Source organism: Hyperolius riggenbachi, chromosome 4, assembly GCF_040937935.1.
Source record: "Hyperolius riggenbachi isolate aHypRig1 chromosome 4, aHypRig1.pri, whole genome shotgun sequence".
Lineage (NCBI taxonomy): Eukaryota > Metazoa > Chordata > Amphibia > Anura > Hyperoliidae > Hyperolius > Hyperolius riggenbachi.
This window is the reverse complement of record NC_090649.1, coordinates 125,080,742-125,096,461: the sequence shown is the minus strand read 5'-3', so window position 1 is coordinate 125,096,461 and position 15,720 is coordinate 125,080,742. Positions and strand designations below refer to the sequence as shown.

The 15,720-nt window shown below is 44.5% G+C and overlaps 1 protein-coding gene across 6 annotated transcripts in view; it reads right to left on the bottom strand.

Annotated features, from left to right (window-relative positions):
- The window catches only part of LOC137571441 (period circadian protein homolog 2-like), a 75,228-nt gene that overhangs the window by 15,796 nt on the left and 43,712 nt on the right, over window positions 1–15,720 (bottom strand). For 5 of the 6 annotated variants that reach the window (XM_068280550.1, XM_068280551.1, XM_068280552.1 and 2 more), the window contains exons 16-21: window positions 13,719–13,828; window positions 13,084–13,362; window positions 9,435–9,647; window positions 5,088–5,947; window positions 4,812–4,995; window positions 3,255–3,444 (exon numbers count right to left, since the gene is read on the bottom strand). In XM_068280550.1, the coding sequence (XP_068136651.1) occupies window positions 3,255–3,444; window positions 4,812–4,995; window positions 5,088–5,947; window positions 9,435–9,647; window positions 13,084–13,362; window positions 13,719–13,828 (1,836 nt within the window). The remainder of the gene's footprint in view (window positions 1–3,254; window positions 3,445–4,811; window positions 4,996–5,087; window positions 5,948–9,434; window positions 9,648–13,083; window positions 13,363–13,718; window positions 13,829–15,720) is intronic. The other variant, XM_068280556.1, reaches the window with a different exon arrangement.

The following is a 15,720-nucleotide window of genomic DNA, read 5'->3' as shown; positions in this document are numbered from 1 at the left end:
CCAGTTCAGCTCCATGCTAGTGTGCAGGCCACCTGTGCATTGTGTCTGAGCTCCGCTGACAAGCCCTCGTCAACAGGCTTCGGGGGGGTACCTACTCTGGATCGCCAAGGAGGAGGGGGACAGGAGAAGCCTGTGGATTATTCATAGGATTCCCTTTACCTAGATAAGTTCCCTATTTGGGGCACTTTTTTTGGTACTTTTCCGTTAGCCGGGTGTATCCGGCAGGTGGCGCTAATTACATGAATAGTTCATGTAACAAAAGTATTAATGTAACCGATTGTATTGTGTTTTTACTGGCCGTCTCGCTGCGGCCAAATGTATTGTAAAAAGTGAGTTAATTGAATTAAAATGAAGCTGGCGGCAATGTAACAGATGAAGCCGCCAGCTTCGGCTCTCGCTCTCCTCCCCCTTGCCCTCTCTCTCTCCTATACAATACTGGCACCCGGCGGGACATGCGTGTCCCCCCCAAAGTCGTTAGTCGCGGCAGGGAATCCTGGTTGTTTTCTTGCGATGAACGACTCTGGGTCCCCCCTAGCTGCCATTGTTCTATAGGAGAGAGGCAGAATACAATACAATCGGTTACATTAACACTTTTATTACATGAACTATTAATGTAATTAGCGCCACTTGCCGGATGCGCCCGGCTAACGGAAAAGTACCCTTTTTTCCCCTACAGGTACACTTCAAAGAGGCTCAATGGAACAAATTATGCTGACCAAATATCCATGTAAGCTGTAAAGTGCGTAACATTTCTCAATGGAGTTTGTATTACCCAGAAAAACTATTTAACATATTTTGACAGCTTACCACTTGCCATTAATAGCTGTCCTCTGAAATAAGTCATTCCCTTCTTATCTAGACTGTTCTATCATCTCTCTCTCTACACCTTCCGTTCTGTAACTGAATTTCTTACTGTACACACAGGCTTGGTGTGTGCCGTCCTGTGTAGCTTCTGCATTATACTTGGGAGGAATCCACCTAAGTATTTAGGCAGCTATATTACTCAGCAAGCAAGAGAGTCCAGCCCTGTCCAAAGCTGCGTTAATGAGGTGCTGACAATTCCATTGGACTATATCTTCTACCTATTCAGGGTAGAGCCAAAATTAGGACTAGGCTTACAACTGAGTCACTTAGAAAGCTAAATGCCAGATCTGGCAGAGGTAGAAGACAGAATTAACATTTAGTTTTCTAAGTGAGTCAGCTGCATTACTCATGGGAGACGCATCAGTTACTGTACAATGGTATGTCTAGGTAATTATATAATACAAACTATTGATAGATTAATACTTTTCCTATTACATAAAGGCTAACAGGGATATTAGAACAGCACAATTATCACCATAGTGCCTCCTTTAATCACTTGATTGTAACAGGATCATGCTTCTCACCTCACTAACCTCCAATGCATACATTTAAAATGGCTGCGGGTAAATTTGGGCGCAGGGCGAGGCCGAGTGACTGCTTGTTCTGCTTCTGCTGACACTCAGGGCTGTGTTAAATACTATTCCCCCCTCTGAGTAGTCGCAACCCAGGAGGGGGGTCATCATGTAATTTGTGTACTCACCGAATTTCATTTTTTTTCCTAATTTGAGCTCTGGCAATCACCATTAGTCACGGGGTGCCGTTATAGCCACAATTCTCATTACAGCCTATGGCAGCGCTCAAAAGATCACACCGAAATTAGCTGATCCACCTCCAATGCCTGTGGCCAGAAGGTAAGTTAAAATGCAGTCTTACAGGTTTACTTCCTTTGTGTCTGATCAGTTCAGGTCTGTATTAGAACTCTTTATTTAGAAAGAAAGTCTACTGAAGTGATGAAGAGTGTATTAAAAGCTGACAAGCTCAATAGAGCTTGGTGCTCAGTTATGACATTGAATTGGAGTCCCTAGTTAGGAACAGTGTTACAACTATTTATAGTCAATCATATGGGATTGTTCAGCTCAAACTAAGGGGATGCGCAGACCTGCAATGACAGCAGTCCAATGCATTCCTGATTGTTTTGGACAGCCTTTCTCTATTCAGCTATCTGCTAATCAGCATGTTAGGCTGTGTGGAGATGGAAGGGTAGGATGGATAAGTGGGAGTGAGCAACCAGAGCCTGAGGGCATGAATAACAATAGGGATCAGGCATACATTTCCAGCATATTCGATCGCCAATAAACTGTTGGCAGATATCGGTAGACCTCTTTGCTGAAAATGACCGTTGCAAGTGTCCCTTAGATATCGTATTGTGACCTGATCAGTCATATGAATAGTTGTTACACATTCAGTTATATGAATAGTTGTCACACATTTATTTATTTATTGTATTTATAAAGCGCCAACATATTACGCACCGCTCCAAGCATGGCATGTGAATCTTAGGCAAGTGGATGTTGACAGCTGAAATCAATCTGCTGCCTCTGCTTTACATGACTGAGAATGTGAGATTCTCATGCTTACCTCTAGAAATTATTGGATTTTGTGGTAAGTAGCAAATACATTTCCAAACATCCAAATTTCATGTATCGCAGGAAACGAAAAAAAGCCTCTCAAAGCCAGCAACTGCTTATCAATTAGCTGGCCGACAGCTAATTACCCAGTAGAGGCTTTGATTGGTTTAACTTAAAGTGAACCCGAGGTAAGCGTGATATGGAGTCTGCCATATTTGTTTCCTTTTAAACAATACCAGTTGCCTGGCAGCCCTGTTGGTCTATTTGGCTGCAGTAGCATCTGAAGTACACCAGAAACAAGCACGCGGCGAATCTTGTCAGTTCTGACAATGATAGAAACCCCTGATCTGCTGCATGCTTGTTCATGGTCTATGGCTGAAAGTATTAGAGACAGAGGATCAGCAGGCCTGCCAGGCAACTGGTATTGCTTAAAAGAAATAAATAGGGCAGCCTCCATATAACTCTCACCTCAGGTTCGCTTTAAGCCCCTCCCTTGGTCAGGAGAGAATGACATGTTAAAACAATTCTTCCTTCATATTACCAAGGTGAGTTTCTTATTGTAATATCAGCAGCCAGTGCTCAAATATTTACAGGCGAGTAAGCTTGCCATCGTGTCATTCCTGAGAACGACTAGCCAATCAGAATCTGCTTTCTGAGCTGAAGACCCTGCCTCTTCCCCCTATAAACTTATAGCGGCTACTCTTGTTAGAGCTACAGTAGCCATCTATTTTCCCTTACAGCAGTCTGCTGTCAGATTAGCTGTAACCTGTTAATGTCAAATACTGAGTTACTGTGAGGCCTGTAGAGTCTCCTTACACTCACCGTAATGGAATTTGGTAGGTCATCATGACATTCTCATCTGCATTTGCCATTAAAAGCCACATGGGGTCTTGCAGGACATACTTCATAACAGATTCAGCAGCTGACTGTGTGGACCCCCTTGCTTTGTGAGTGTTCTCAGAGGAATCCACACTGGCAAAGTACTTGCTGCTGCGACTTGTCTGACTGCTCCCTGTAACCAAGAAAGCATAGTTAGAGTATCACAGGAGAAATGTGTCACTACTACAGTACTGGAGACCAGGTAGCCTAAATATACAATATTTACATATTTAAAAGACCACTATTGCAAAAATGGTATAATTGAAATGCATGCATATAACACGTAAGTTTCTCCTGGAGTAAAATGCACTATTAATTTATGTTTTTTCTATGTTGTTGTTACTTAGAGTAGGTAGTAAAAAGCTGACAATTCTGAAATATTTTGGACTAGTCCATCTCCTCAGAGGAGATTCTCAGTATTACCTTTATTCTTTAAAAAAGCACTCCCTGGAAAAGTCCAATTCAATCAAAGAGGAGAGAAGGGCACTGTTGCATAAAATACCCTTTATTGTGACCAGGTCGACACACAGGTTACAGCAGTGGGGGGAGGAAAGTTGTCTGACAGCTGTTTCGCAAGGGTTAACCTTGCTTCATCAGAGACCTCAGAGGGTCTCTGATGAAGCAAGGTTAACCCTTGCGAAACAGCTGTCAGACAACTTTCCTCCCCCCACTGCTGTAACCTGTGTGTCGACCCGGTCACAATAAAGGGTATTTTATGCAACAGTGCCCTTCTCTCCTCTTTGATTGAATTGGACTTTGCATTGCATGGGAGCACGCTGCAGGTAAGCCCAGTGTGACCTGGCATCCATCACTGCCGCATTTAGTGCCAGTTTTTTCCTGTCTTTTCCAATTGAACTCCCTGGAAAAGCTCTGTATATAGATGCCGGCCAGCTTCCCTACTTATATGCACACTATACTGGCAGTTAAGACTGACCAACTGCTGTTCAGTAGATTTTTAAATTAAAGTGAATCCGAGGTGAGAGGGATAGATATAGAGGCTGCCATATTTATATCATTTTAAACAATACCAGTTGCCTGGCAGCCCTGATGATCTATTTGGTTGCAAAAGCATCTGAATCACATCAGAAACCAGCACGTGGCTAATCTTGTCAGTTCTGACCTTAATGTCCGAAACATCTGATCTGCTGCAGGCTTGTTAAGGGTCTATGGCTGACAGTATTAGAGGCAGAGGATCAGCAGGACAGCCAAGTAACTGGTATTACTATTACTAAGGAAATAAATATGGCAGTCTCAAATATACCTCTCACCTCGGGTTCACTTTAAAGACTACCTGAGAATCCCCCATGAGGAGATGGACTAGTCCAAAACCTGTCACGTCTGTTTTTCACTACCTACAGTAAGTGAAGACAACATAGGAAAAAGAAAATTACTGCATTTTCCTCTGGGAAAAAAACTACCTCAACATTTTGTATGTATGTATATATTTGATACCATTCCTTTAATGGAAAAGTTATAGCCTTGCTGTAGAATCTGACCCACCTGTTTGACTCCCAGATGTCCCATCCACATGAGATCCCGAGGTGAGTGACTCTGAAGCCGCAGAAGAGGCAGAACAAGTCCCAGAGGAAGCATCTTCCTGTAGCAGTATATCCATTAGATCACTGCCAGTGGACAACGCATCACTATAGTGAGCATCTGCAGGAGACCCTGGCTGCTGGGCATGCTGGGAGATGAGAAGAGTGACATTTTTATTACTCAACTTTTGAACTACACACGGTTAACAAGTGATGTTTAAAATAATGCATAAGCAAGTACCAGCTCAGGATCTTCACAGGTCTGAGACATGAATGTTCCATTCAAAGCACCACCTGTGCCTCCCTCTGACCGATCAGCTCTCTGTGACTCTTCCAACTGCAACAGATTGAGCTGTAGGGGTGAACTGCAGCGAGACTGGAACAGAGGAGGAGACTGAGGATCTCGTGGGGTGGAGGAGCGGGAGATGCCTTCCTTCATCTTTGGTTCACTTGGAGGAGCTGGATATGAGAACTGTTGCACAGGGCAAGGGGTCTGCACAGATGGGGGGGCGCAGGATGACTGAGGAATAGTAAAAGCATGCTGTGCTGGCGGATATACAGAAGCTGCCACAGGGAATGTTGGTTGCGGTACTTGGAAGGTGTGCTGTGGCACAGGGAATGGAGAATTTGAAGCAGTCATGTTTGGTTGTGGGGTGTACAATGAGGGTGGTACAGGAAACGGATGCTGGGGTGCTGCAGCAGGATAAACAGCAGGTGGCATGCCAGGTGGATACATGTAATTAGGGAGGACTAGAGCGACCATGGGTGAAAGCAGAGGGGTAGGGAAAGGTTGCATAGGAAGAGTGGTGGAGGGGGCACTGCTAGGAATGTCATTTGGCACAGGGATGGGTGGAGGAGGGAAGACAGGCAAAGGAAAAGCAGGCAATACAGGATAAGGCAGTGGAGGATAGCTGGTATGTGACATCTCAGTCTGGGACCAAGCAGTGGTACTGAGTCCGGGAATGGGAGAGCGATGGGCCTGGGGGACTCCAGAACTGCTGCTATCCCAGGATTCTGGCCGCACGCGTTTTACTTTAGATTTTCGTGCCTTCCCGTTCCTCCGAACTGCTGGATCTATTGCAGGACCATGATACCGCAGGGCTGCCAAACACAAGAAACCTTTTTCAGTAACACAAACAGTAAATGCTTGAATGAATACTTATTCAGTAAGCCAAGTATAAAGCTGACCTACAATATTTCTATGGGGTAACACATTTGTATGCCTCTCCATAATCAGTTGCTCCATTTAGTGTATACAGTTTTTAAGGGAACCCAAGGTGAGAGACATATGGAGGCTGCCATATTTATTTCCTTTTAGCCTCTTTGGCTGTATGATTATTTCCGGATTTTAGAGTCTAAAAACGGTGCAATTTTTTCACGAGCTTTTAGACCCTAAAAACAGGGAGGGGGAACATATCGCAGTGACATCTGCAGCAGCTCCTGCACAGACTCACCTCCTTGGGATCTAGTGCTGCAATTCTCCTTCCGTCCTCCAGATGGCGCTGTACCCCTGAAGTGAGATTGCAGTCTGTCGTCATGACGATAAATGACAATCTCACCCAAGTGAATGGAGAGCCTCAAAGGACTAGAAGAAGAAAGGCTGCCAGCGTCTGAGTCCCGGGGGAGGCAAGTTAGGAAACATTGCTACGTTGTGCTAGGTCTGCATACCTCCTGGTGGCTACCCCGAATCACTCTCGGGATCACTGCTCCTGGCTTCTTTTTTCCACCCAGAGTTTGACTCAGGGCTACCACCAATGAGGTTAAACCCCGCACATTGCCCGGCTGTCCTGCTGATCCACTGCCTGTAATACTTTTAGCCATAGACCCCTGAACAAGCATGCAGATCAGGTGCTCTGACTGAAGTCTGACTGGATTAGCTGCATGCTTGTTTCAGGTACGGTTCAGACACTACTGCAGCCAAAGAGATCAGCAGGACACTTGGCAACTGGTATTGTTTTAAAAGAAATATACAAGGCAGCCTCCATATGTCTCTCACCTCGGGTTCCTTTTAATCTGTGACACAGCATACAGGTCATTCAGGATAAGAATAATGACTACTGTATATTCCTGCGTATAAGACTACTTTTTAACCCTTGAAAATCTTCTGAAAAGTTGGGGGTCGTCTTATACGCCGGGTGTCATTGATGCTGGGTAAAACGCCCTATCCTGTTACCGACTCTCAGATCTCACTGCTGAGGGAGCGCAATCAATTCTTCCATACCGCTCTGATAAACAGGTAGACAAGGAGAGCTGACCAGTCTACTTAAGGAGAGTTGACCAATGCAACAAGTCAATTGACTATATACTGTTATATACTGGGTACCACATACAGTACAGCACCAGTATCTGTTCATACACAGCACCAGTACATGATTTTTTTTTTTTTGGGGGGGGGGGGGGTCGTCTTATACGCTGGAATATACGGGTAGTTCTGTTCTAGGAAAGGCTTGCCGGGGAGCAGATCATGCCTTACCCTGACACTCCATACGCCAGCAAAAAACATAATTAGCACAGATTTAGCCACAAGTGTTATGCTGAAGAAAACGTGACTAAGGCTGAACAATGCTGAACAGGGTACAATACTCAGCACAGCTTCATGTGTAAATTGACTCGCATGCTGCCAGTAAAAAAAACAAACAAACAAATATTTGCATTTTGACACTGAACGGAGGAGCGCCAATATACTGTGCTAGTTTCCACTTTAACTCTACCACTTTGCTAAAACTGCACATACACAGAGAGGAAATTCTGCAGGTGAGAAGACAAGGCAATAGATTACCACATCTTACATTCTTAACCAATGAAACATTTACCACAGAGAGTCACATGCTACAATTCACAAATTCCCCAAACTATTTGCTTGAAGGACACCTGAACTGAGAAAGATATGGTGGGAACCATACTGATTACCTTTTGAACAATACCAGTTGCCTGGCAGCCCTGCTGATTTCTTTGGCTGCAGTAGTGACTGACTGGAATAGCCACATGCTTGTTTCAGGTGTGCGATTCAGACTCCACACAGATCACCTCATCTGCATGCTTGTTTAGGGTCTATGGCTAAAAGTATTAGCGGCAGATGCTCAGCAGGACAGCCAGGCAACTGGTATTGTTTAAAAGGAAATAAATAGGTCAACCTCCATATCCCTTCTCACTTCAGATGTGCATAAACAATGCTGTCTCCCCAGTGTGCAAACATTATTTGCCCTTATAGAACTAAAGGTGGCCACCAACGATACAATTATCCGAACAATCGTTTACAAGCGATTATTCGTATAAACCATCGGAAATTATTGTTTGGGACCATCATTGCACAAAAAATTCAATCCCATCAACTTGATCGGATTGGTTAGGAGATCACTGTCCATTAGTGGATATTAGTAGAATATTCGTTCATAAACGATCGTTTGGCAAATTGTATCGTTAGTGGCCACCTTTATAAATCAGGTCCTAGATTTGTTCTAGCCATAAAACTGCCAGCACTCACCATTATCTCTCCTCTGAATCATCCGACAGGCCCAACACATCCAATCAAATGGCTACTATCAGCGGTAGCACAGTGTTTAACCACTTGCCGACCGCACGCTTATACCGTGCGTCGGCAAAGTGGCAGCTGCAGGACCAGCGACGCAGTACTGCGTCGCCAGCTGCAGGCTGATTAATCAGGAAGCAGCCGCTCGCGCGAGCGGCTGCTTCCTGTCAAATCACGGCGGGGGGCTCCGTGAATAGCCTGCGGGCCGCCGATGGCGGCTCGCAGGCTAAATGTAAACACAAGCGGAAATAATCCGCTTTGTTTACATTGTACGGCGCTGCTGCGCAGCAACGCTGTAAGGCAGATCGGCGATCCCCGGCCAATCAGCGGCCGGGGATCACCGCCATGTGACAGGGGACGTCCTGTCACTGGCTGCACAGGACGGATAGCGTCCTGTGCAGCCTCGATCGCCGGGGGGGGAGCAGGTAGGAGAGGGAGGGGGGAATTTCGCCGCGGAGGGGGGCTTTGAGGTGCCCCCCCCGCAACACCCAGGCAGGCAGGAGAGATCAGACCCCCCCCCTGCACATCATCCCCATAGGGGGGAAAAAAGGGGGGCAATCTGATCTCTCTGCCTGCAACCTGATCTGTGCTGGGGGCTGCACAGGCCACCCAGCACAGATCACTCAAAACAGCGCTGGTCCTTAAGGGGGGGTAAAGGGTGGGTCATCAAGTGGTTAAATTAAAAACAAAAATCTGTATTTTAAAATTAGTGTTAACTAAACTAACAAATCCTCATGACTGTTTTCTAGCAAACTAATATAATAGGGCCAATATAAGTAAGACAAGACAAAACATTTATATCACGCTTTTCTCCTGGCGGACTCAAAGCACCACAGATGCAGCTAGCTGTTATAGGCAGTAGCAGTGTCAGAGAGTCTTGCCCAAGAGCGACTCACTGAATAGGTGCTGGCTTACTGAACAGGAAGAGCCGAGATTTGAACCCAGGTCTCCTGTGTCAGAGGCAGAGCCCTTAACCATTACACTTTCCACCCACTGGTTATAAACAGTTTTGTTTTTTTAAGCTCCTGCATGGTGTGCTTTCATTGGCCATCATCTCACCTCCTGCTCGGTCATGCATGTAGCTTTTGCATCTAGTTTGGAAGGCACTCAGCTTCTTGCTATCCATGAAGCCACTGAGGAAGTCATTCTCTTCCTTCTGTGTGTGAGCCACCAGCACTTCCTTTGTGAGTCCCAGCTGCTTGTATGGCTCCTTCTCTGTGTAAGCTGGGGCTGGCAGTGGAACCTCAGCATGGGATGGTCCATCCTCCAGTTCTAAGGAGAGGAAAAGCAGTCACATGAGTACAAAACATAGAAAAGCCACCTGTGAACACATTTCTGAATAGACTATGACTGTAGCTATACAGATGTGACATGAACAGCAATAGAAGACAACCTGAAATATTTTAACATTATCAGCGGTTTGATAAAGGTGCTGGCACTGCTGCTGCTACTTCCACCAGTAGCTTAGCTTAGGAGCTCTGGGCTCCAGCACGAGTTTTACATTGGGCCCTCTCAAGCACTCTATACATAACAATTCATATGGAGCACTACAACCTGCCAAGGACCTCCACAGTGTCAGAGAGGTGTAGACTGGGGAGGAGAACAATCTATTTATGGTTACAACTCATCAAAACACATACAGAGGTGGTCATTACCAGCTTAGCACCAATAAACGGCTAATAAAGCAGTTGAAGGAGAGCCCCTACTGGCCCCCTATGGTCTAGGCCCTGGTGCAATCACTACCTCTGCATCCCCTATTGCTACACACTGACTACTACTGTGGCTCTGCTACAGGGGTCTCAAACTCAATTTACCTGGGGGCCACAGGAGGCAAAGTCAGGATGAGGCTGGGCCGCATAAGGAATTTCACAATCGCGGCGCATCGCCCCCTCTGCCCGCCCCTCTCACTCTTCCTTCACAGAGAGGGGCGGGCAGAGGCAGCGATCCGTGCGGAGATTGACGTCAGGAGGGGCAGAGCTGAAGCTGAAAGCTCTGCCCCTTCCAGGAATTGCCGGTGGATTGCCCCCCGGGCGATTTGGGGGCTCTGCAGCCCTTGTTTAGCGGCAGGGATGCAGCTGATTACTTGGGAGCACTGAAGTGAACTATAAGGAAGCTTTTGCCAGCGAGGGCCACAAAATATTGTATCGAGGGCCGCGAGTTTGAGACCCCTGCTCTGTTACATGCGGAGTGGATGTCTTCACATGACTCCAGTTCTTCTTTAAAGGGAACCTGAAGTGAGAGTGATATGGAGGCTGCCATATGTATTTGCTTTTGAGCCATATCAGTTGCCTGGCTGTAATGCTGATCCTCTGCCTCTAATAGTTTTAGTCAAACCCTAAACAAAGCATGCAGATCAAATGCTTCTGACAAAAATATGACTAGATTAGCCGCATGCTTGTTTCGGGTGTGCGAGTCAGCCACTACTGCAGCCAAAGAGGTCAGCAAGATTTCCAGGCAACTGGTATTGTTTAAAAGAAGATACATATATCAGCCTCTATAAACATCTCACTTCAGGTGTACAAGCTATCATTACAACCACAGCAGTTAACATGCTAATGCATGGATGCTTTGGTAGGTAGATGTCATAAATGCTTGGGAAGCTTCATATGTATAAGCGCATGAGATGTTAATCACTCTAGCCAATGGAAATAAGTAGGAACTCCAGAGATATGTTTTGATTTTTGCCCAGAGATAATTTTTAAAAAGTTTTAAAATATGGTAGATATTGAAGTCGGATTCAACCAACTGTTGAAGCATCATGGAAGATACAAGACAATACATTTATACTGCGCTTTTTCTCCTGGCAGACTCAAAGCAGCAGAGCCGCAGCCACTAGGTCGCGCTCAGTAGACAATAGCAGCTTTAGGGAGTCTTGCCCAAGGTCTCCTTACTGAACAGGAAGAAGCCCCTCAACCAGTATCTATCCAGCTACTTAAAGAGAGACTGAAGCATAATAAAATCCACGTTTTTACCTTCTAGTTATGTTTAGCAATATTAGGAGTCATGAAACGCTGCATTCCCGCAGCTGGACGAGGGCTTCATAACCCCAAAATCCCCGGGGCAAAAAAAGGGGGGGCGCTTCCTGTAAGAGGCAGAGCTCAGCGCTGTAGCTCTGCCTCTACTAGAGTCAATCCCCGCTGATTGCCGCCTCTCCCCGGCCCTCTCAATCTCCTTTCACAGAGAGGGCCGGGGGAGAGGCAGAGATCCGCGCAGATTGACTCCTGTAGAGGCAGAGCTACAGCATTCAGCTCTGCCTCCCCGGGCAGCAAAATCCATGACTTTGCCCTGGGATTTTAAGGGTATAAAGCCCTCGTTCAGCCACGGGAATGCAGTGTTTCAGGACTACTAATATTGCTAAACATAACTAGAAGGTAAAGATGTGGATTTTATTAGGCTTCAGAGTCTCTTTAAGATAGGTAGGATATTAAAATATGCATAAACTTTCTTAGTAGCTGTGAAAAGATTTCCCTTTATGAAGCTTGAGTGCTGAGTATAGGAATTACTTAAAGGGGTTCTGTTGACCTTTTTAAAAACAAAAACTGCCATTTACCTGTGGCTTCTATCGGCTCCCTGCAGCTGGAATGTCCTGCGCCGTCCTCTTCCGATGCACCGTTCCCCGCCGGCACCGGTGCAATTATTCGTCTAACTAGACAAATGGGAGTGCGCATGGCCGTGCGCGCGCCAACGGGAGCTTACTGCGCAGGCGCAGTACAGGAAAGCTTTGTACTTCGCCTGTGCAGTAAGCTCCCGCCGACGCGCACGGGAGCGAACATGCTCGTGGCCACGCAGCCGCACTTCTATTCTGAATAACTACACCGGTGCCGGCGGCGGGGAGCGGTGCATCGGAAGAGGACGGGGCAGGACATTCCAGCTGCAGGGAGCCAATAGAAGCCACAGGTAAGTGGCAGTTTTTGTTTTTAAAAAGGTCAACAGAACCCCTTTAATAAATAAGAACTCATACCAGCATTTGAAATGCAAACCAAACTCATGCCATGTGACTTAACACGTGTGTTTTGAGTCACATGCATAAAAAAATAATCTGCCACAAGATATCCTTTTTTGTTAAAAGGAATATGAAGTTCTGATATAATGAATTGTATGTGTAGTACAGAAATAGAACATTAGTACCAAAGAACAGAGTCTCATATTGTTTCCAGTACAGGAAGAGTTAATAAACTTCAGTGATATATTTCCAAGAGAGTTTCTCTGAGCTCTCAGACCCAACTTGGGTTGGAGACAGTCCTGTTTTCTGAAGCACTTATACATCAAAGAAAGAGTGAGAGACAGCTTCAGATTAGGTTTTACTGCAGTGGAGTTAAAAGAGTCATTAGCTCTGCTCCGTTTCATAGTCTAAAGTACAGTGTGTGGTTTGCAATTGCAAATATGACAGAGTGATACAGTTATAAAAACAAACAAACATGTAACTGAAAATAAAAACCATGAGACTCTTTTCATTGCTATTAATGTCCTATTATTTATCTGTACTACACATACAATTCATTATCTCATACGTTTTTTTTCGGTTCAGTGTTTAAGTTAATACAAATGCTCCCCAATCTCCTTCAACGCCTGACCGTTTTATAGCAGCCCTTAAAGCATTGAATGCAGGACTGTTTTAAAATCAGAATGGCTAAACTAGAAGAAAATCATCAGTGACACATTTGTAGTAATACACAGAAGCAAAGAAGATGCAGTACACAACTTATACCTGTTTCTGGCTGCAGCTTCTTGTCGCCCACATGTACGATTGTACTGCTGTAGCTGCAGTGGCTGGTTAGAGACACCACACTCTCAGCCTTAGCACCCATAGACAGCTGTGTGATGGCAGCACCAGAAACAGGCAAGGAAGTGAGGGGAGGACGTAGCAGAGAGCCCGGTACAGACTGGCAGCTGGTGGCGGCAGGTCCACACAGTGACGTAGCTTGAGCTCGGCAGGCAGACTTTGTCGCTCCAGTTATGGGGTTAACCACCCGATCGGCAGCAGAATCTGACAAAGACAAGAGAGTTCAGGAACCGGCAGAGGACAGTGCTGGCAACTTATAAATGCTGACTTTAGCTGCACATAGAAGCAGAACAATATTAGAAATAATATTTAGTTATTTCCAAGCCTAACAGAGCTTGTGTTCTGGATCCTGCCATAGAAAGAGTGAAGACAGCTTTGCCAAGGGCACATCTGTTAACCAAGGACTAATGCCTGAATCTGTTGAAATTCTCAGATAACTGGAATATTAAGCCCAGCCCATTTTCCACTTATGCAAGAGGAGACGTGGATTAGGTAGCAGTGTATGTAGCATATCAGAATATGAAACCGGAAGTCAGGTGGTCATGTGTCTTGTAGCTTACCGACATTGTCTTGCATTTGAACAGGATCGTGAAAGGCAAGGGATGATGTGTTGTCAGTTGACATAAACCCTTTCTTATTAGAAGATAAAGCACTGCAGCTGTCCAGGTATCTAAGGAGACATAAAAAAAGAGAGCAGAATGAATATAAAATAGCCACACTTACACCTCTTCTTATTATTGTTGGGATCCAAACACACTAAATGGAACCTTTGAGGAGAATAGGAAACAAAAAGCACAGCTTTTTATCAGCATAATGGCTAAAGATGCAACTTGTGTATATAATAATGCTACCTCTTTTGTGATGCACTATAGCACTATTGTTTTAACCCCTGACGAAGCATCCATTTACAAGGTGAAACATGGAGGAGTTTAATTGGTTGAGGGTTATAATTAGTTAACATGAAAAAAGGAAAGAAAAAAGTCCTAGTTTAGTACAACCCTGATAAAAATCCCCAATAGGGCTCCTCTTCCATACCAGTTAGGTAGCACATCGTGAGTCACTATAAATGTTGTCTGTCCCTGCCTACTATTTAGAAATTTTCAATTAAAAAAGTTATATTTTAGCTCTATCCTCCTCAATGGTTCTATTTAGTATGTTTAGCTCCTCAGTTCAGGTTACTGTGTTTCTGCATTGTTGGGATCCTACAGACATTATGGACTTCTCCGCTGTGTAGATTATATAATTTTTCAAAAAAAAAAAACACCTTTGGGCATTATAGGAGAGATTTACTAAAGAAAAGAAAAGGCAACAGCAGTGAAGTTACTCTATGTCCACATCAAGCACCTAATCATGTAAGGAAAAGCCTTTCCTATTCTGTGGCTACAAATAGATGCTTCATCTTAACACAGCCCAACTTCACAGCACCCTGTTCATTCTGGGCAATCAGGAAGAAACAGGGATGCCTGCAGGCATGAGTGGGCAGGGGATCATGGAAGCATGATAGGATGGCCTTAAAAGGGAAACCAGTAGTCAGGGAAAAGGAGGAGGGCACCAATTAAGCCCAAAAGTTAAAGAAAATTCTAAAATAAAAATCTAAATTGGTGTTAATTATAAGTACACTGTACTGTATATTAAAGTGAATCTGAGGTGAAAATAAACTGATGAGATAAAGCACTGTATTTATCCACCTCCTCCTAAAAATGACTTTTAGATATCCCATAGTTTTAGTTTATATTTAAATATTTACATAGTAGATTGTTTTGCTGTCTCTGCTCAGTGGCAACCTATTAGGTGTCCCTAAATGAAAATAAAAAATAAATAAATAAATAGTATAGTACTATAGTATAGTTCATTTCCTCCTGCTCTCAGAAGTTGTATTCTGCCAGGAAAAAACTTTTATGCTGTAATTTGCTTATCAGTGATGTTTACTGTATTCCCAACAAGTTACCAACTAGACAGAAGCAGTCATATCCATGCCTAAAAATTATCTATTTCAGGCAGCAAAATAAAACAAGTAAACCAGCCTGGTTATTTATATGTTTTGCACTGTACATACACGTTTATCTCATGTCACCTCGGGTACACTTTAAACTTTTCAAATCAATCATTTGTATAGCTGTGCTTGCTGCAGCTGTGTGGCCATCCATACAGGTTTCTGACCTCCACAACCTGATATTTCCTGTTAGCAGAGATGAGGTTTCACATTTAGGTCATGTAAATGACAAAATCCCACCTGCTCCAACAAATGCTTGGCATAGTGTTTACCATCTATAGACACTAAGCCAAGTCTGAGAGAGCTGCACTCTGGGTAATAGGTATGGCTCCTTGCACAATAGAATCTAGCTTTAAATTACCGTAAGCCAGGAATCCATATTGAATCCTAGGAAAACAAGTCATATATGCAGCTGGAGAAGTGAAACTCCCAATTCAGCCACCCCACCCACCCTCCTAAAAAAAAAAAAAAAAAAAAAAAAAACACCTTGCCTTGAGAATCTGGCCATAATTAAACATCAGCTTTGAGGTGGACTTCTGCCAGCACCTGTTAAGCTTTACAAATCACGG